General features: G+C 54.0%; 1 protein-coding gene across 2 annotated transcripts in view; it reads left to right on the top strand.

Moving 5' to 3' along the window:
* bgnb (biglycan b) overlaps positions 1-21,567 on the top strand; it is a 60,061-nt gene that overhangs the window by 23,879 nt on the left and 14,615 nt on the right. For both annotated transcript variants that reach the window (XM_063034740.1, XM_063034741.1), the window contains exon 2: positions 13,642-13,980. In XM_063034740.1, coding sequence (XP_062890810.1) covers positions 13,740-13,980 — 241 coding nt within the window. In that variant the 5' untranslated portion in view covers positions 13,642-13,739. The remainder of the gene's footprint in view (positions 1-13,641; positions 13,981-21,567) is intronic.

Genomic DNA, 21,567 nt, shown 5'->3' with positions numbered 1-21,567 from the left:
TCTCTCTGCACAGCCCTGTGTCAGTCCCCAAACTAACCCCACTGTCCCACTCTCTCCCCACAGCCCTGTGTCAGTCCCCAAACTAATCCCACGGCCCCTCTCTCTCCCCACAGCCCTGTGTCAGTCCTCAAACTAATCCCACTGTCCCACTCTCTCCCCACAGCCCTGTGTCAGTCCCCAAACTAATCCCACTGTCCCACTCTCTCCCCACAGCCTGTGTCAGTCCCCAGACTAATCCCACTGTCCCACTCTCTCCCCACAGTCCTGTGTCAGTCCCCAAACTAATCCCACTGTCCCACTCTCTCCCGACAGCCGTGTCAGTCCCCAAACTAATCCTACTGTCCCACTCTCTCCCCACAGCCCTGTGTCAGTCCCCAAACTAATCCCACTGTCCCACTCTCTCCCCACAGCCCTGTGTCAGTCCCCAAACTAATCCCACTGTCCCACTCTCTCCCCACAGCCCTGTGTCATTCCCTAAACTAATCCCACTGTCCCACTCTCTCCCCACAGCCTGTGTCAGTCCCCAGACTAATCCCACTGTCCCACTCTCTCCCCACAGTCCTGTGTCAGTCCCCAAACTAATCCCACTGTCCCACTCTCTCCCCACAGCCCTGTGTCAGTCCCCAAACTAATCCCACTGTCCCACTCTCTCCCCACAGCCCTGTGTCAGTCCCCAAACTAATCCCACGGCCCCACTCTCTCCCTACAGCCCTGTGTCAGTCCCCAAACTATTCCCACTGCCCCACTCTCTCCCCACAGCCCTGTGTCAGTCCCCAAACTAATCCCACGGCCCCACTCTCTCCCCACAGCCCTGTGTCAGTCCCCAAACGAATCCCACTGTCCCACTCTCTCCCCACAGCCCTGTGTCAGTCCTCAAACTAATCCCACTGTTCCACATTCTCACCACAGCCCTGTGTCTGTCCCCAAACTAATCCCACTGTCCCACTCTCTCCCCACAGCCCTGTGTCAGTCCCCAAACCAATCCCACTGTCCCAGTCTCTCCCCACAGCCCTGTGTCAGTCCCCAAACTAATCCCACTGTTCCACATTCTCACCACAGCACTGTGTCATTCCCCAAACTAATCCCACTGTCCCACTCTTTCCCCACAGCCCTGTGTCAGTCCCCAAACTAATCCCACTGTTCCACACTCTCCCCACAGCCCTGTGTCATTCCCCAAACTAATCCCACTGTCCCACTCTCTCCCCACAGCCCTGTGTCTGTCCCCAAACTAATCCCACTGTCCCACTCTCTCTCCACAGCCCTGTGTCAGTCCCCAAACTAATCCCAGTGTCCCACTCTCTCCCCACAGCCCTGTGTCTCTCCCCAAACTAATCCCACTGTCCCTCTCTCTCTCCACAGCCCTGTGTCAGTCCCCAAACTAATCCCACTGTCCCACTCTCTCCCCACAGCCCTGTGTCAGTCCCCAAACTAATCCCACTGTCCCACTCTCTCCCCACAGCCCTGTGTCAGTCCCCAAACTAATCCCACTGTCCAACTCTCTCCCCACAGCCTGTGTCAGTCCCCAGACTAATCCCACTGTCCTACTCTCTCCCCACAGTCCTGTGTCAGTCCCCAGACTAATCCCACTCTCCCACTCTCTCCCCACAGCCCTGTGTCAGTCCCCAAACTAATCCCACTCTCTCCCCACAGCCCTGTGTCTGTCCCCAAACTAATCCCACTCTCCCACTCTCTCCCCACAGCCCTGTGTCAGTCCCCAGACTAATCCCACTGTCCCACTCTCTCCCCACAGCCCTGTGTCAGTCCCCAGACTAATCCCACTGTCCCACTCTCTCCCCACAGCCCTGTGTCAGTCCCCAGACTAATCCCACTGTCCCACTCTCTCCCCACAACCCTGTGTCAGTCCCCAAACTAATCCCACTGTCCCACTCTCTCCCCACAGCCTGTGTCAGTCCCCAGACTAATCCCATTGTCCCACTCTCTCCCCACATTCCTGTGTCAGTCCCCAAACTAATCCCACTGTCCCACTCTCTCCCCACAGTCCTGTGTCAGTCCCCAGACTAATCCCACTGCCCCACTCTCTCCCCACAGCCGTGTCAGTCCCCAAACTAATCCCACTGTTCCACATTCTCACCACAGCCCTGTGTCTGTCCCCAAACTCATCCCACTGTCCCACTCTCTCCGCACAGCCCTGTGTCAGTCCCCAAACTAATCTCACTGTCCCACTCTCTCCCCACAGGCCTGTGTCAGTCCCCAAACTAATCCCACTGTTCCACTCTCTCCCCACAGCCCTGTGTCAGTCCTCAAACTAATCCCACTGTCCCACTCCCTCCCCACAGCCCTGTGTCAGTCCCCAAACTAATCCCACTGTCCCACTCTCTCCCCACAGCCTGTGTCAGTCCCCAGACTAATCCCACTGTCCCACTCTCTCCCCACAGTCCTGTGTCAGTCCCCAAACTAATCCCACTGTCCCACTCTCTCCCGACAGCCGTGTCAGTCCCCAAACTAATCCTACTGTCCCACTCTCTCCCCACAGCCCTGTGTCAGTCCCCAAACTAATCCCACTGTCCCACTCTCTCCCCACAGCCCTGTGTCATTCCCTAAAGTAATCCCAAGGCCCCACTCTCTCCCCACAGCCCTGTGTCAGTCCCCAAACTAATCCCACTGTCCCACTCTCTCCCCACAGCCCTGTGTCAGTCCCCAAACTAATCCCACGGCCCCACTCTCTCCCTGCAGCCCTGTGTCAGTCCCCAAACTATTCCCACTGCCCCACTCTCTCCCCACAGCCCTGTGTCAGTCCCCAAACTAATCCCACGGCCCCACTCTCTCCCCACAGCCCTGTGTCAGTCCCCAAACGAATCCCACTGTCCCACTCTCTCCCCACAGCCCTGTGTCAGTCACCAAACTAACCCCACTGTCCCACTCTCTCCCCACAGCCCGGTGTCAGTCCCCAAACTAATCCCACGGCCCCACTCTCTCCCCACAGCCCTGTGTCAGTCCTCAAACTAATCCCACTGTCCCACTCTCCTCCCACAGCCCTGTGTCAGTCCCCAAACTAATCCCACTGTCCCACTCTCTCCCCACAGCCTGTGTCAGTCCCCAGACTAATCCCACTGTCCCACTCTCTCCCCACAGTCCTGTGTCAGTCCCCAAACTAATCCCACTGTCCCACTCTCTCCCGACAGCCGTGTCAGTCCCCAAACTAATCCTACTGTCCCACTCTCTCCCCACAGCCCTGTGTCAGTCCCCAAACGAATCCCACTGTCCCACTCTCTCCCCACAGCCCTGTGTCAGTCCCCAAACTAATCCCACTGTCCCACTCTCTCCCCACAGCCCTGTGTCATTCCCTAAAGTAATCCCAAGGCCCCACTCTCTCCCCACAGCCCTGTGTCAGTCCCCAAACTAATCCCACTGTCCCACTCTCTCTGCACAGCCCTGTGTCAGTCCCCAAACTAACCCCACTGTCCCACTCTCTCCCCACAGCCCTGTGTCAGTCCCCAAACTAATCCCACGGCCCCTCTCTCTCCCCACAGCCCTGTGTCAGTCCTCAAACTAATCCCACTGTCCCACTCTCTCCCCACAGCCCTGTGTCAGTCCCCAAACTAATCCCACTGTCCCACTCTCTCCCCACAGCCTGTGTCAGTCCCCAGACTAATCCCACTGTCCCACTCTCTCCCCACAGTCCTGTGTCAGTCCCCAAACTAATCCCACTGTCCCACTCTCTCCCGACAGCCGTGTCAGTCCCCAAACTAATCCTACTGTCCCACTCTCTCCCCACAGCCCTGTGTCAGTCCCCAAACTAATCCCACTGTCCCACTCTCTCCCCACAGCCCTGTGTCAGTCCCCAAACTAATCCCACTGTCCCACTCTCTCCCCACAGCCCTGTGTCATTCCCTAAACTAATGCCACTGTCCCACTCTCTCCCCACAGCCTGTGTCAGTCCCCAGACTAATCCCACTGTCCCACTCTCTCCCCACAGTCCTGTGTCAGTCCCCAAACTAATCCCACTGTCCCACTCTCTCCCCACAGCACTGTGTCAGTCCCCAAACTAATCCCACTGTCCCACTCTCTCCCCACAGCCCTGTGTCAGTCCCCAAACTAATCCCACGGCCCCACTCTCTCCCTACAGCCCTGTGTCAGTCCCCAAACTATTCCCACTGCCCCACTCTCTCCCCACAGCCCTGTGTCAGTCCCCAAACTAATCCCACTGCCCCACTCTCTCCCCACAGCCCTGTGTCAGTCCCCAAACTAATCCCACTGTCCCACTCTCTCCCCACAGCCCTGTGTCAGTCCCTAAACTAATCCCACTGTCCCACTCTCTCCCCACAGCCCTGTGTCAGTCCTCAAACTAATCCCACTGTTCCACATTCTCACCACAGCCCTGTGTCTGTCCCCAAACTAATCCCACTGTCCCACTCTCTCTCCACAGCCCTGTGTCAGTCCCCAAACTAATCCCACTGTCCCAGTCTCTCCCCACAGCCCTGTGTCAGTCCCCAAACTAATCCCACTGTTCCACATTCTCACCACAGCACTGTGTCATTCCCCAAACTAATCCCACTGTCCCACTCTTTCCCCACAGCCCTGTGTCAGTCCCCAAACTAATCCCACTGTTCCACACTCTCCCCACAGCCCTGTGTCATTCCCCAAACTAATCCCACTGTCCCACTCTCTCCCCACAGCCCTGTGTCTGTCCCCAAACTAATCCCACTGTCCCACTCTCTCTCCACAGCCCTGTGTCAGTCCCCAAACTAATCCCAGTGTCCCACTCTCTCCCCACAGCCCTGTGTCTGTCCCCAAACTAATCCCACTGTCCCTCTCTCTCTCCACAGCCCTGTGTCAGTCCCCAAACTAATCCCACTGTCCCACTCTCTCCCCACAGCCCTGTGTCAGTCCCCAAACTAATCCCACTGTCCCACTCTCTCCCCACAGCCCTGTGTCAGTCCCCAAACTAATCCCACTGTCCAACTCTCTCCACAGCCTGTGTCAGTCCCCAGACTAATCCCACTGTCCTACTCTCTCCCCACAGTCCTGTGTCAGTCCCCAGACTAATCCCACTCTCCCACTCTCTCCCCACAGCCCTGTGTCAGTCCCCAAACTAATCCCACTCTCTCCCCACAGCCCTGTGTCTGTCCCCAAACTAATCCCACTCTCCCACTCTCTCCCCACAGCCCTGTGTCAGTCCCCAGACTAATCCCACTGTCCCACTCTCTCCCCACAGCCCTGTGTCAGTCCCCAGACTAATCCCACTGTCCCACTCTCTCCCCACAGCCCTGTGTCAGTCCCCAGACTAATCCCACTGTCCCACTCTCTCCCCACAACCCTGTGTCAGTCCCCAAACTAATCCCACTGTCCCACTCTCTCCCCACAGCCTGTGTCAGTCCCCAGACTAATCCCATTGTCCCACTCTCTCCCCACATTCCTGTGTCAGTCCCCAAACTAATCCCACTGTCCCACTCTCTCCCCACAGTCCTGTGTCAGTCCCCAGACTAATCCCACTGCCCCACTCTCTCCCCACAGCCGTGTCAGTCCCCAAACTAATCCCACTGTTCCACATTCTCACCACAGCCCTGTGTCTGTCCCCAAACTCATCCCACTGTCCCACTCTCTCCGCACAGCCCTGTGTCAGTCCCCAAACTAATCTCACTGTCCCACTCTCTCCCCACAGCCCTGTGTCAGTCCCCAAACTAATCCCACTGTTCCACTCTCTCCCCACAGCCCTGTGTCAGTCCTCAAACTAATCCCACTGTCCCACTCTCTCCCCACAGCCCTGTGTCAGTCCCCAAACTAATCCCACTGTCCCACTCTCTCCCCACAGCCTGTGTCAGTCCCCAGACTAATCCCACTGTCCCACTCTCTCCCCACAGTCCTGTGTCAGTCCCCAAACTAATCCCACTGTCCCACTCTCTCCCGACAGCCGTGTCAGTCCCCAAACTAATCCTACTGTCCCACTCTCTCCCCACAGCCCTGTGTCAGTCCCCAAACTAATCCCACTGTCCCACTCTCTCCCCACAGCCCTGTGTCAGTCCCCAAACTAATCCCACTGTCCCACTCTCTCCCCACAGCCCTGTGTCAGTCCCCAAACTAATCCCACGGCCCCACTCTCTCCCTGCAGCCCTGTGTCAGTCCCCAAACTATTCCCACTGCCCCACTCTCTCCCCACAGCCCTGTGTCAGTCCCCAAACTAATCCCACGGCCCCACTCTCTCCCCACAGCCCTGTGTCAGTCCCCAAACGAATCCCACTGTCCCACTCTCTCCCCACAGCCCTGTGTCAGTCCCTAAACTAATCCCACTGTCCCACTCTCTCCCCACAGCCCTGTGTCAGTCCTCAAACTAATCCCACTGTCCCACTCTCTCCCCACAGCCTGTGTCAGTCCCCAGACTAATCCCAGTGTCGCACTCTGTCCCCACAATCCTGTGTCAGTCCCCAGACTAATCCCACTGTCCCACACTCTCCCCAAAGCCCTGTGTCAGTCCCCAAACTAATCCCAGTGTCCCACTCTCTCCCCACAGTCCTGTGTCAGTCCCCAAACTAATCCTACTGTCCCACTCTCTCCCCACAGCCCTGTGTTTGTCCCCAAACTAATCCCACTGTCCCACTCTCTCCCCACAGCCCTGTGTCAGTCCCCAAACTAATCCCACTGTCCCACTCTCTCCCCACAGCCCTGTGTCAGTCCCCAAACTAATCCCACTGTCCCACTCTCTCCCCACAGCCCTGTGTCAGTCCCCAAACTAATCCCACTGACCCACTCTCTCCCCACAGCCCTGTGTCAGTCCCCAAACTAATCCCACTGTCCCACTCTCTCCCCACAGCCCTGTGTCAGTCCCCAAACTAATCCCACTAGCCCACTCTCTTCCCACAGCCCTGTGTCAGTCCCAAAATTGATCCCACTATCCAACTCTCTCCTCACAGCCTGTGTCAGTCCCCAGACTAATCCCACTGTCCCACTCTCTCCTCACAGTCCTGTGTCAGTCCCCAAACTAATCCCACTGTCCCACTCTCTCCCCACAGCCCTGTGTCAGTCCCCAAACTAATCCCACTGTCCCACTCTCTCCCCACAGCCCTGTGTCAGTCCCCAAACTAATCCCACGGCCCCACTCTCTCCCTACAGCCCTGTGTCAGTCCCCAAACTAATCCCACTGTCCCACTCTCTCCCCACAGCCTGTGTCAGTCCCCAGACTAATCCCACTGTCCCACTCTCTCCCCACAGTCCTGTGTCAGTCCCCAAACCAATCCCACTGTCCCACTCTCTCCCCACAGCCCTGTGTCAGTCCCCAAACTAATCCCACTGTCCCACTCTCTCCCCACAGCCCTGTGTCAGTCCCCAAACTAATCCCACGGCCCCACTCTCTCCCTACAGCCCTGTGTCAGTCCCCAAACTATTCCCACTGCCCCACTCTCTCCCCACAGCCCTGTGTCAGTCCCCAAACTAATCCCACGGCCCCACTCTCTCCCCACAGCCCTCTGTCAGTCCCCAAACGAATCCCACTGTCCCACTCTCTCCCCACATCCCTGTGTCAGTCCCTAAACTAATCCCACTGTCCCACTCTCTCCCCACAGCCCTATGTCAGTCCCCAAACTAATCCCACTGTCCCACTCTCTCCCCACAGCCTGTGTCAGTCCCCAGACTAATCCCACTGTCGCACTCTGTCCCCACAATCCTGTGTCAGTCCCCAGACTAATCCCACTGTCCCACACTCTCCCCAAAGCCCTGTGTCAGTCCCCAAACTAATCCCACTGTCCCACTCTCTCCCCACAGTCCTGTGTCAGTCCCCAAACTAATCCCACTGTCCCACTCTCTCCCCACAGCCCTGTGTCAATACCTAAACTAATCCCATTGTCCCACTCTCTCCCCACAGCCCTGTGTCAGTCCCCAAACTAATCCCACTGTCCCACTCTCTCCCCACAGCCCTGTGTCAGTCCCCAAACTAATCCCACTGTCCCACTCTCTCCCCACAGCCCTGTGTCAGTCCCCAAACTAATCCCTCTGTCCCACTCTCTCCCCACAGCCCTGTGTCAGTCCCCAAACTAATCCCACTGTCCCACTCTCTCCCCACAGCCCTGTGTCAGTCCCCAAACTAATCCCACTGTCCCACTCTCTCCCCACAGCCCTGTGTCTGTCCCTAAACTAATCCCACTGTCCCACCTTCTCCCCACAGCCTGTGTCAGTCCCCAGACTAATCCCACTGTCCCACTCTCTCCCCACAGTCCTGTGTCAGTCCCCAAACTAATCCCACTGTCCCACTCTCTCCCCACAGCCCTGTGTCAGTCCCCAAACTAATCCCACTGTCCCACTCTCTCCCCACAGCCCTGTGTCAGTCCCCAAACTAATCCCACGGCCCCACTCTCTCCCTACAGCCCTGTGTCAGTCCCCAAACTATTCCCACTGCCCCACTCTCTCCCCACAGCCCTGTGTCAGTCCCCAAACTAATCCCACGGCCCCACTCTCTCCCCACAGCCCTGTGTCAGTCCCCAAACGAATCCCACTGTCCCACTCTCTCCCCACAGCCCTGTGTCAGTCCCTAAACTAATCCCACTGTCCCACTCTCTCCCCACAGCCCTGTGTCAGTCCTCAAACTAATCCCACTGTCCCACACTCTCCCCAAAGCCCTGTGTCAGTCCCCAAACTAATCCCACTGTCCCACTCTCTCCCCACAGTCCTGTGTCAGTCCCCAAACTAATCCCACTGTCCCACTCTCTCCCCACAGCCCTGTGTCAGTCCCCAAACTAATCCCAGTGTCCCACTCTCTCCCCACAGCCCTGTGTCAGTCCCCAAACTATTCCCACTGTCCCACTCTCTCCCCACAGCCCTGTGTCAGTCCCCAAACTAATCCCACTGTCCCACTCTCTCCCCACAGCCCTGTGTCAGTCCCCAAACTAATCCCACGGCCCCACTCTCTCCCTACAGCCCTGTGTCAGTCCCCAAACTATTCCCACTGCCCCACTCTCTCCCCACAGCCCTGTGTCAGTCCCCAAACTAATCCCACGGCCCCACTCTATCCCCACAGCCCTGTGTCAGTCCCCAAACGAATCCCACTGTCCCACTCTCTCCCCACAGCCCTGTGTCAGTCCCTAAACTAATCCCACTGTCCCACTCTCTCCCCACAGCCCTGTGTCAGTCCTCAAACTAATCCCACTGTCCCACTCTCTCCCCACAGCCTGTGTCAGTCCCCAGACTAATCCCACTGTCGCACTCTGTCCCCACAATCCTGTGTCAGTCCCCAAACTAATCCCACTGTCCCACACTCTCCCCAAAGCCCTGTGTCAGTCCCCAAACTAATCCCACTGTCCCACTCTCTCCCCACAGCCCTGTGTCAGTCCCCAAACTAATCCTACGGCCCCACTCTTTCCCGAGACTCTGAATAAAACCATAAAATATCAGAGCAGAATTAGGCCATTTGGCCCATCGAGGGTGCTCTGTCATTTCATCATAGCTGATCCATTTTTGTTCTCAGCCCCTACCTCCTGACTTCCCTCTGTATCTCTTCACGTCCTGACCAATCAAGTACCTATCAACCTCTGCCTGAAATACACCCAGTGACTTGGCCTCTGCAGCCACCAAACTCACCCCCACCGGCTAAACAAATTCTTCCTCATCTCCGTTCCAAAAGTACGCCCCCCTGTTCTGAGGCTGTGCCCTCTGATCTTAGATTCCCCCACCAAAGGAAACATCCTCTCCACATCCACTCTGTCAAGGCCTTTCACCATTCGATAGGTTTCACTGAGGTCAGCCCTCATTCCTCTGAATTCCAGCGCATACGGACCGCTGAACAGGCGTGGTGAGATCACACTTGAAGGGTGGTGTTCAGTTTTGGTTGTCTGGCTGTGGGAAAGATGCCGTTAACGTTGGGGATTTGTAAGGCAGTGGCGAGACGTCAGTTGGAGTATGTGAGCCGTTTTAGGCTCCTTACCGAAGAGAGGATATGCTGACACTGAAGAGGGTTCAAAGGAGGTTCACAAAAATGATTCCAGGATTGAAAGGCTTGTCATAGGAGACGAGTTTGAAGGCTCTGGGACTGTACTCACTGGAGTTCAGCGGAATGAGGGGTGACCTCAGTGAACTCTATCGAATTGTGAAAGGGCTTGACAGAGTGGATGTGGAGAGGATGTTTCCTATGCTGGGGGAGTCTAAGACCAGAGGACACAGACTCAGAATAGAGAGGCGTCCTTTGAGAACCGAGATGAGGAGGTACAGCACAGAAACTGGCCCTTTGGCCCATCTAGTCTGCACTGAACCATTTAAACTGCCTCCTCCCATTGACCTGAACAGCAACCACAGCCCTCCACACCCTCCCATCCATGCACCTGTCCAAACTTCTTTTAAAAGTTGAAATTGAGCTCGCATGCACCACAGCTCGTTCCACACTCTCACCACCCTCTGTGTGAAGAAGTTTCCCTTAAACCTTTCACCCTTACCCCATGACCTCTGGTTGTAGTTCCACCCAACAACAGTGGAAAAAAGCCAGCCTGCATTTATCTTATCTATACCCCTCATAACTTTGTCTACCTCTATCAAATCTCCTCTCAATCTTCTACGTTCTTAATCTTTATTCCAAGGAATAAAGAGCTAGCCTATTCAATCTTTCCTTACAACTCAGGTCCTCTGACCCAGCAAGAGGGCCCCTACTCTCCCACCCTGTGTCTGCCCCTCGTCAATCTGTCCACCTCTATCAGTCCCCCTTCAGCCTCCCCTGCTTCAGGGAGAACAGACGTTGCCTCTCCGGTCTCTCCTCGTAACCGAAACGCTCCATCCCGGGCAAAGTCCTGGGGAATCTCCTCTGCACCGTCTCCAGTGCAGTCACCTCCTTCCTGTCATGTGGAGACCAGAAATGAACACTGAACTCCAGCTGTGGGCTGACCAATGGGTCATAAAATTGTATCATCACCTCCCTGCTCTTGTACTTGTGTCCCGGCTAATGAAGGCAGGTATCCCGGAAGCGCTCCTCACCACCTTACCCACCTGTGTTGTCGTACCTTGTACACTGAGGTCCCTCTGTCCCTCGATATTTCCCACCATTCACGGAGTGTGTCCTACCCTCGTACACCGAGGTCCCTCTGTCCCTCGACACTCCCCACCATTCACAGTGTGTGTCCTATCCTCGTACACCGAGGTCCCTCTGTCCCTCGACACTCCCCACCACTCATGGTGTGTGTCCTACCCTCGTACACCGAGCTCCCTCGGTCCCTCAGTATCCGACACAATTTCTTCACTTTGCTAGAAGGACTCATGAGGTTATAGATTGTGGTGATGATGTCATAGATGCCTGGATTAATTAATTAATTAATCTATACCATTTAACACTTCACAACATCGTGAAGATTGTTCTGACACGGAGAATGGTGTGGGGGGAATTTCACTCTGTGACTGACCCCGGGAGTGTGTGATGGGACGGTGTGGAGGGAGCTTCACTCTGTGACTGACCCCGGGAGTGTGTGATGGGACGGTGTGGAGGGAGATTCACTCTGTGTCTGACCCCGGGAGTGTGTGATGGGACGGTGTGGAGGGAGATTCACTCTGTGTCTGACCCCGGGTGTGTGTGATGGGACGGTGTGGAGGGAGCTTTACTCTGTGCCTCACCTGGGGAGTGTGCGGATGGACGGTGTGGAGGGAGCTTCACCCTGTGTCTGACCCCGGGAGTGTGTGATGGGACGGTGTGGAGGGAGCTTCACTCAGTGTCTGACCCCGGGAGTGTGTGATGGGACGGTGTGGAGGGAGCTTCACTCTGTGTCTGACCCCGGGTGTATGTGATGGGACAGTGTTGAGGTAGATTCACTCTGTGTGTGATGGGACGGTGTCAAGGGAGCTTCGCTCTGTGTCTGACCCCGGGAAGTGTGTGATGGGACAGTGTTGAGGTAGATTCACTCTGTGTGATGGGACGGTGTCAAGGGAGCTTCGCTCTGTGTCTGAACCCGAGATGGTGTAAGTTACTGCATGTTGAAAGCTCTTTGATAATTTCCCCTGACTGAGCAAGCCCCTGGGTGGCTCAGTTAACTCACAAGCCCACACCTGTTGCAACAGTCCCTCTCCACAGGAACTCCGAGTGAGAGTGATTTGTGTCTACATGCAGATAACTTAAGTGGTACCTTCTGCAGAGGTTCAAACGCTCCCGTTGTCTGAGTCTGCTGCCGGCTGTTAGAAAAGGCAGCTGTTCCAAAGACGATCCTGAATCACATACAGCCTTTATTTTCCGAGCAAGCTGGCAGGAATTTGATGGGCCGAATGGCCTCTGGCTTGTGTTCTGTTTCAGATTTAATTATCACGTTTACACCATTTGCCTAAGCAACCAAGGTTTGCTTGGGGTCAGCCTGCAAGTGTTGTCCCACATTCTCCCCGTCTATACCCCTCATGGTTTTGTATCCCTCTGTCAGATCTCTCCTCGTTCTCCTACACACCAGGGAATAACCTCCAATCCTGCTCCCATCACCCAGGTCGTGCCCTGCTCTCGTTGCAACCGTCAGGAAGAAGGCCCACACTCAACAATTCAGGAACAGCTTCTTCCCCTCGGCCATCCGATTTCTGAATGGACATTGAACCCATGAACCCTACCTCTCATTACTTTTCATTTCCATTTTTACACTGCTTACTTAATTTAACTGTATATATGTATTTTTTGCTGTAATTCACATGTTCTGTAATATTATGCATTGCATTGTACAGCTGCTGCAAGGACAACAACTTTCACGAAATATGCCAGATATATTAAACCTGGTTCTGACCTGTTCAGTCTTGAATTCCAGCCCTGAAGTCCTGGCAATATCTTTCTATGTTTCCTCTGTATTCTCTCACAGCGCCAGAGACCCCGGTTTCAATCGCAGCCGTTGGTTATAAGGAGTTTGTACACGCCCCCCCCCCCCCCATGGGCTTCCTCCAGGTGCTCTGGTTTCCTCAGATTTGACAGAGGTAGACAGAATTATGAGGGGTTGAGATAGGGTAAGCGTAAGCAGGCTTTTCCCGCTGAGGTTGGGTGGGACTACAACCAGAGGTCATGGGTTAAGGGTGAAAGGTCAAATGTTTAAGGGGACCTGCTTCGCTCCGGAGGTGGTGTGAGTGTGGAACGAGTTGCTGGAGTACGGTTAATTTTATTTCGAGGTACAGCGCAGTGACAGCCCCCTCCAGCCCGATGAGGCCCAGCGTGGCACTCGATTACACCCATGGGCAATTAACCTTCCGAGCCGCACGTCTTCGGACTGTGGGAGGAAACCAGGGCACCCGGAGGAAATCCAGGCGGTCACGGGGAGAACATACAAAGTCCTCTCTCTCTCTTTACCCCCTTCTCTCTCTCCCATCTCTCTCTCTCTCTCCCCTTTGTGTCTTTTCCCCATTTCTCTCTCACCCCCTTTCTGTCTCCCCCTTCTCTCCCCCACTCTCTCTCTTGAGGTTTGATGCCCACCTCCAGCTGTATCTGTGCCCAGGGTCTGCCCGTTCTCACTGTGACCCCGTGGGCTTCCCTCCTGCATCCCAACGAAGGTGCGTGGACTTGGCGACGATGGGGTATAAAGAGAGGGGGGATGGGGAGATGGGCTAGCAGGGAGGTGTTGGGGCTGATCAGCCTTTTCCCATCACCTTCTGTCTGCATCCTTTGGGTTTTTGGGAGCCCAGTCGGAATGAGGCGGACAACGGACAAAAGAGCACCGACCTCACCGGGAATCCAGCCCTTACCATCTCACTCTGAACTCTCCGCAGGTCAGACCCGGATCCGAAGCCCTGAGGTGATCTCCCGCCCCCATACTCCGCGCACCGAGAGAGAGAGACGCAACACCCCCTCACCTCCCATCGCAGCCATGCATGCCCTCCTCCTCCTCATCTCCTCCCTGCTGATTGGCGGGTGGGCCGTACCCTTCAATCAACGCGGCTTCTTCAGGGACCTGCTGGATGCCATGCAGAACGACGAGGAGGGTTCCGCCTTCATTGATGCCGACGTCCCAACGGTCAAGCTGGACGAGACGGTCCTTCCCCCAATCTACCCTACCTGCCCGTTCGGATGCCAGTGCCAGATACGTGTCGTCCAGTGCTCGGACCTCGGTAGGCACGGAGGGAGCGTCGTGCGGCGGGAGGGTCGGGCGGAGAACCAGCGCCCCCTCGAGGGAGGGTCGGTGAGGAGGGAGCGCCTCGCCGCGGGAGGGTCGGCGAGGAGGGAGCGCCTCGCCGCGGGAGGGGCGGTGAGGAGGGAGTGCCTCGCCGCGGGAGGGGCGGTGAGGAGGGAGTGCCGCACCGAGAGAAGGGCGGCGGGGAGCGTGCGCCAAGCTGCAGGAGAGGCAGCGGGGAAGAACCGCTTTGCTCGAGATGGACCCTTCAGCTCATCCGAACCATGCCGACCGAAATTCCCGTCTAAGTTAGTCCCAGTAGCCCCCGTTAGACCCATATCCCACAAAACTAGGGGTTCCCAACCTGGGAGTCTGCGGACGTCTTGATTAACGGTAAAGACGGTTGGGATCTGCTGCTCTAACCCTAACCCTATCCACGTACCTGTCCGAGGGTCTTTTAAACGTCGTTCCTCTACCTGTCTCAACCACTTTCTCTGGCAGCTCATTCCCTATAGGGACCACCCTCTGGGTGAAAAAGTTGCCCCTCAGTCCCCTTTAAGTCTCTCCCCTCTCACCTCAAACCTGTGCCCTCCAGTTTCAGAGCCACCCCCACCCTGGGGAAAAGACTGTGACCATGCACCTTATCTATGTCCCTCGTGGTTTTATAAACCTCTAAAAGGTCACCCTGTGGGCATGTGGCCAAGTGGTTAAGGCATTCGACTAGCGACCTGAAGGTCGTGAGTTCGAACCCCAGCCGAGGGAACGTGTTGTGTCCTCGAGTAAGGCACTTAATCACACATTGCTCTGCGACGACACCGGTGCCAAGCTGTATGGGTCCTAATGCCCTTCCCTTGGACAACATTGGTGTCCTGGAGAGGGGAGACACAGCATGGGCAACTGCTGGTCTTCCATTCAACCTTGCCCAGGCCTGCACCCTGAAGAGTGAAGACTTTCCAGGCACAGATCCATGGTCTTGCAAGACTAACGGATGCCTTACTAAAAGGTCACCGCTCAGTCTCCTTCACTCTGAAGAACAAAATCCCAACATCCTTTCTCAACCTGAAGGTCCAAATAGTCATTGATTGTCAAAGCAGGTATCTGTATACAACTCTGAGATTAGTCTTTCCCAGAGAGCCACGAAAGAAAGAAAGAACAAAAAGAAACATTAAACCCAACCCCCCAACACCAAAAAAGGGCACCCCCATCATCAACCCCACTCTCCCCTCCCCCCATCGACCCCACTGTCCCCTCCCCCATCAACCCCACTCTCCCCTCCCCCTCATCAACCCCACTCTCCCCTCCCCATCATCAACCCCACTCTCCCCTCCCCTCATCAACCCCACTCTCCCCTCCCCCTCATCAACCCCACTCTCCCCTCCCCCCATTGACCCCTCTCCCCTCCCCCATCGACCCCTCTCCCCTCCCCCCATCAACCCCACTCTCCCCTCCCCCTCATCAACCCCACTCTCCCCTCCCCCCATCGACCCCTCTCCCCTCCCCATCAACCCCACTCTCCCCTCCCCCTCATCAACCCCACTCTCCCCTCCCCCCCATCGACCCCTCTCCCCTCCCCCTCATCGACCCCACTCTCCCTACACAAGGTGGGACAGGAACATCGACCCCAAACCCGTCTCTCCCCACACCAAAAACTAACAGAATATGACAAGAACATCATTCCCCCCTCCCAAACTCCTCCCCTTTGCTCAGCAAAATGGAAAGCATCAGGCAAAAATCACAGAAAAGAAAAACCTCTCTCCCTGACTCAGTCCCTCGAGTCCCAGCAACATCCTCATAAATCTTCTCGGCCGAAAACATGGAGCTTTTATCTGTTTCCGTGGATGCTGCCCGACCTGCCGAGCTCCTGCAGCATCTTGTGTGTGCACTGCCTGGATTTCCAGCCTCTGCGGAATATCTTCTAAGTGTGGTCACACCATCATCTTGTATAATTGTACCGTAACTTCCCAACTCCTGTACTCAGTGGCCTGATCGATGACCGTCAGAATGCCAAGCGCCTTCTTCGTAAGACATAGGAGGACAATTAGGCCATTCGTCCCATCGAGTCTGCTCTGTCATTCCGTCATGGCTGATTTACTATCCCTCTCAACCCCATTCTCCTGCCTTCTCCCTGTGATCCTTGATCCCCTGCCTCACCGAGAACCTATCAAAAGCACCACTTCAAAAGATTTGGCCTCCACAGCCGTCTGTGACAGTGAATTCCACAGATTCACCACCCTCTGGCTGAAGAAATTCCTCCCCATCTCTGCTGTAAACGGACGTCCCTCTATTCTGAGACGGTGCCCTCTGGTCATCGACTCCCCGACCAGAGGAGACATCTCCTCCACATCCACTCTATCTCGGCCTTTTGACATTTGATAGGTTTTAATCAGATCTCCCTCTCATTCTTCTGAACTCGGGAGAGTACAGGCTCAGGGTCATCAAATGTGCCTCGTACATTAACGCTTTCATTCCCAGTAACATTCTTGAGAACTTCCTCTGGGCCCTCTCCAATGCCAGCAATCCTTTCTTCGATAAGGGGCGCAAGGCTGCTTACAATACTCCAAGTGCGGTCTGGCCAATGCCCTATAAAGCCTCAGCATTACATCCTTGTTTTCATATGCTAAGCCTCTCGAAATGAATGCTAACGTTGCACTTACCTTTCCCGCATTCCCCGCCCCCCACCCCCCACACCGACTCGACCTGCAAGTTAACCTTGAGGGAATCCTGCATGAGTTAATCTTCGCCCAGTCTACCCGGGTATCAACTTTCAGGGATATAGGGAATTCCTGTACCCTTGGGTGTCTCTGTTCTACAACACTTCTCCAGGGCCCTGCTGTTCACTGTGAAAGAGCTACCCTGATTTGTCTTCCTAAATTGCGACACCTCACGCTTAGAGAGAACAGAAGTGGAGGGGGGGTGAGCAGTTTCTTGTTCCTGGGTTTTAATATCTCTGAGGACCTAACCTGGACACAATACCAACGCGGCTGCAAGGAAGGCAAGACAGCGGCTATACTTCATTAGGAGTTTGAGGAGAGTTGGTCTGTCGCCTGAAACACTCGCAGATTTCTACAGGTGTACAGTGGAGAGCATTCTAACTGGCTGCACCACCGTCTGGTATGGGGTGGGGAGGGTCACTGCACAGGATCGAAGCAAGCTGCAGAGAGTTATAAAATTGGTCAACTTCATCACGGGCACTCGCCTCCGTAGTATCCAGGACATCTTCAGGGAGCGATGCCTCAGAAAGGTGGCGTCTGTCATTAAGGACCCCCATCACCCAGGACGTGCCCTCTTCTCACTGCTACCATCAGGGAGGAGGTGCAGGAGCCTGAAGGCTCACACTGAGCAACTCAGGAACAGCTTCCTCCACGTTGCCTTCTGATTTCTGAATGGACACTGAACCCTTTAACACTACCTCACTACCTCTTTATTTCCGTTTTCGCACTACTTATTTAATTTAACTATTTAATATATATCAATATATATGCATTTGCCGTAATCCACAGCTGTTTTTCCCTATATTATGTCTTGCGTTGTGCTGCTGCCGCCAAGTTAACACATTTCGCAACATGTGCGGGTGACATTAAAACTGATTCTGATCGGAATTGAACTCCGTCTGCTATTCCTCGGCTGATCGAGATTCCCCCTCCCCACACAATAAATGCTGATTTAGACTCTCCTGTTTGTTCAGGAGGGGGTAACCGGGACTAGACGCAGGGGGTAGTTGATCATGGTGCTTTCCTGCCCCCTGGTGGTCACCGTCGGCCTTGCGTCCTCGGACAACACAAGTAAAATGCTGGTGGAACTCAGCAGGTCAGGCAGCAACTATGGAGGTTAATAATCATTCGCCGTTTCGGGCCGAGACCCTTCATCGGGACTGGAAAGGAAGGGGGTAGAAAGCCAGAATAAGAAGATGGGAGGTGAGGGAAAGAGTACAAGCTGGCAGGTGATAGGTGAGGGGGAAGATGAGTGTGAGAGTAGGGGTGAAGTAAGAAGCTGGGAGGTGATAGGCAGAAGAGGTAAAGAGCTGCAGAAGGGGGAATCTGATCGGGGAGGAGAGTGGACCATGGGAGAAAGGGAGAGGGGGCACAGAAGGGAAGTGATAGGTAGGAGAGGAAAAGAGAAGGGGTGCGAGGGGAATGAGAGGGCAATGGAGAGGAGGGAAGTTGGAGAAATTAATGTTCGTGCCATCAGGTTGGAGGCTACCAGACAGAAAGTGAGGCATTGTTCCTCCAACCTGCGTTTGGCCTCATGGTGGCAGTAGAGGAGGCCGTGCACCAGCACGTCCGAACGGGAAATCAAATTAAAATGGATGGCCACCAGTAAATCCTGCCTTTGGCGGCAGACAGAGCGAAGTCGCTCGATGAAGCAGTCGACCCAGTCCCCGTTGGGTCTCACCGATGTAGAGGAACACCGGACACAGCAGTGTTGCCTCACCTGGAGGGACTGTTTGTGGCTCTGGATGGAGGTGAGGGAGGAGGTGTGGCATTGCGTTGCGTGCAGGGTTAAGAGAGGGACGAAATGACAAGGGAATCACGTGCAGAGCAGTCCTTGTGTCAGATGGAGATGGGAAAGGTTATGGAGATTATCTGTGCTCCCAGTGCAGCCTCCTTTGCACCTTCTTCACCGCCTGGTCTACCTGTGATGCCACTTTCAGAGAACTGTGTACCTGAACCCCTGGGGCTCCCGGTCTACAGCACTCCCCAGGGCCCCACTGTTCACTGTGAATGTCCTTGTTTCCCTTCCCAAACTGCAACACCTCACTCTTATCTGAATTAAACTCCACCTGCCGTCCCTCAGCGCACTTACCCAGCTGATCGAGATCCCCCTTGTAAGTCTGGTAAACCGCCTTCACTGTCAGTGGCACCAGGTTCAGGAACAGTTCCTAGCCTACAACCATCAGGCTGCTGAACCGGTGTGGATAACTTCACTCACCTCTACACTGAATTGATTCCGCAACCTACAGTCTCACTTTCAAGGACTTGACCACTAAAGCATACAGACATGGCCAAGAGGTTCAGTTGTTGTTCAGACCAAACATCAGAATGGGGGAAGAACTGTGACCTCAGTGACTTTGACCGTAGAGTACTTGTTGGTGCCAGGTGGGGTGGTTTGAGTATCTCAGATCTCCTGAGATTTTCATGCACAACTGTCCCTAGAGTTTACAGAGAATCAAAAACAAAATCCAGTGAGCGACAGTTCTGTGGGCGAAAACGCCTCGTTAATGAGAGAGGTCGGAGGAGAATGGCCAGACTGGTTCAATCTGACATGAAGGCAACAGTAACTCAAACAACCCCACATTAGAACAGTTGTTATAGCCGGGGATGGTAATGGGGACAAGCCTCCACTACCTATTAAATGCTCCCAATGGTATGCACCTCAAATAGCCTCTGACAACCAAGTCCAGCTCCTGGCCTTCATGTGTGGCCTATATTCTCAGCATGGCTGAACCATTTCTATTGACAGGAGAAGGGGCAAAGGCAGGTCACTGGCACTTTAAAACCAGTCGCTTCAGGCAGATGGGCCCATCAGCCGTGGTTCATCTTCCTAGGAAAACTCCAATCTCAAACCTCCACTGCCTTGTGTCTACCGGGAAGGCTCGGGAGTAAACTCTGAGGGTAAAATCTGAAGCTGGAGTCCCTTAAGGCAGTCTTAGAAACATAGAAACATAGAAAATAGGTGCAGGAGTAGACCATTCGGCCCTTCGAGCCTGCACTGCCATTCAGTATGATTATGGCTGATCATCCAACTCAGAACCTTGTACCAGCCTTCCCTCCATACCCCCTGATCCCCGTAGCCACAAGGGCCATATCTAACTCCCTCTTAAATATAGCCAATGAACTGGCCTTAACTGTCTCCTGTGGCAGAGAATTCCACAGATTCACCACTCTCTATGTGAAGAAGTTTCTTCTAATCTCGGTCCTAAAAGGCTTCCCCTCTATCCTCAAACTGTGACCCCTCGTTCTGGACCTCCCCAACATCGGGAACAATCTTCCTGCATCTAGCCTGTCCAATCCCTTTAGGATCTTATATGTTTCAATCAGATTCCCCCTCAATCTTCTAAATTCCAACGAGTACAAGCCCAGTTCATCCAGTCTTTCTTCATATGAAAGTCCTGCCATCCCAGGAATCAATCTGGTGAACCTTCTTTGTACTCCCTCTATGGCAAAGATGTCTTTCCTCAGATTAGGGGACTAAAACTGCACACAATACTCCAGGTATGGTCTCACCAAGGCCTTGTACAACTGCAGTAGTACCTCCCTGCTCCTGTACTCGAATCCTCTTGCTATAAATGCCAGCATACCGTTCGCCTTTTTCACCGTCTGTTGTACCTGCATGCCCACTTTCAATGACTGGTGTATAATGACACCCAGGTCTCGTTGCACCTCCCCTTTTCCTAATCGGCCACCATTCAGATAATAATCTGTTTTCCTGTTTTTGCCACCAAAGTGGATAACCTCACATTTATCCACATTAAATTGCATCTGCCATGAATTTGCCTACTCACCTAACCTATCCAAGTCACCCTGCATCCTCTTAGCATCCTACTCACAGCTAACACTGCCGCCCAGCTTCAAGTCATCCGCAAACTTGGAGATGCTTCATTTAATTCCCTCATCTAAGTCATTAATATATATTGTAAACAACTGGGGTCCCAGCACTGAGCCTTGCGGTACCCCCCTAGTAACTGCCTGCCATTCTGAAAAGGTCCCATTTATTCCCACTCTTTGCTTCCTGTCTGCCAACCAATTCTCTATCCACATCAATACCTTACCTCCAATACTGTGTGCTTTAAGTTTGCACACTAATCTCCTGTGTGGGACCTTGCTTTTTGAAAATCCAAATATACCACATCCACGGTTCTCCCCTATCCACTCTACTAGTTACATCCTCAAAAAATTCTATGAGATTCGTCAGACATGATTTTCCTTTCACAAATCCACACTGACTTTGTCCGATGATTTCACCACTTTTCAAATGTGCTGTTATCACACATTTGATAACTGACTCTAGCATTTTCCCCACCACCGATGTTAGGCTAACCGGTCTATAATTCCCCGGTTTCTCTCTCCCTCCTTTTTTAAAAAGCGGGGTTACATTAGCCACCCTCCAATCCTCAGGAACTAGTCCAGAATCTAAAGAGTTTGGAAAAATTATCACTCTTGCATCCACTATTTCTTGGGCTACTTCCTTAAGCACTCTGGGATGCAGACCATCTGGCCCTGGGGATTTATCTGCCTTTAATCCCTTCAATTTACCTAACACCACTTCCCTACTAACATGTATTTCGCTCAGTTCCTCCATCTCACTGGACCCTTTGTCCCCTACTATTTCCGGAAGATTATTTATGTCCTCCTTAGTGAAGACAGAACCAAAGTAGTTATTCAACTGGTCTGCCATGTCCTTGCTCCCCATAATCAATTCACCTGTTTCTGTCTGTAAGGGATCTACATTTGTCTTTACCAGTCTTTTTCTTTTCACATATCTATAAAAGCTTTTACAGTCAGTTTTTATGTTCCCTGCCAGTTTTCTCTCATAATCTTTATTCCCTTTCCTAATTAAACCCTTTGTCCTCCTCTGCTGGACTCTG

The sequence above is a fragment of the Mobula hypostoma genome, chromosome 28, assembly GCF_963921235.1.
Source record: "Mobula hypostoma chromosome 28, sMobHyp1.1, whole genome shotgun sequence".
Classification (NCBI taxonomy): domain Eukaryota; kingdom Metazoa; phylum Chordata; class Chondrichthyes; order Myliobatiformes; family Myliobatidae; genus Mobula; species Mobula hypostoma.
The sequence above is the reverse complement of the archived record's forward strand: the minus strand, read 5'-3'. Positions and strand labels throughout refer to the sequence as shown.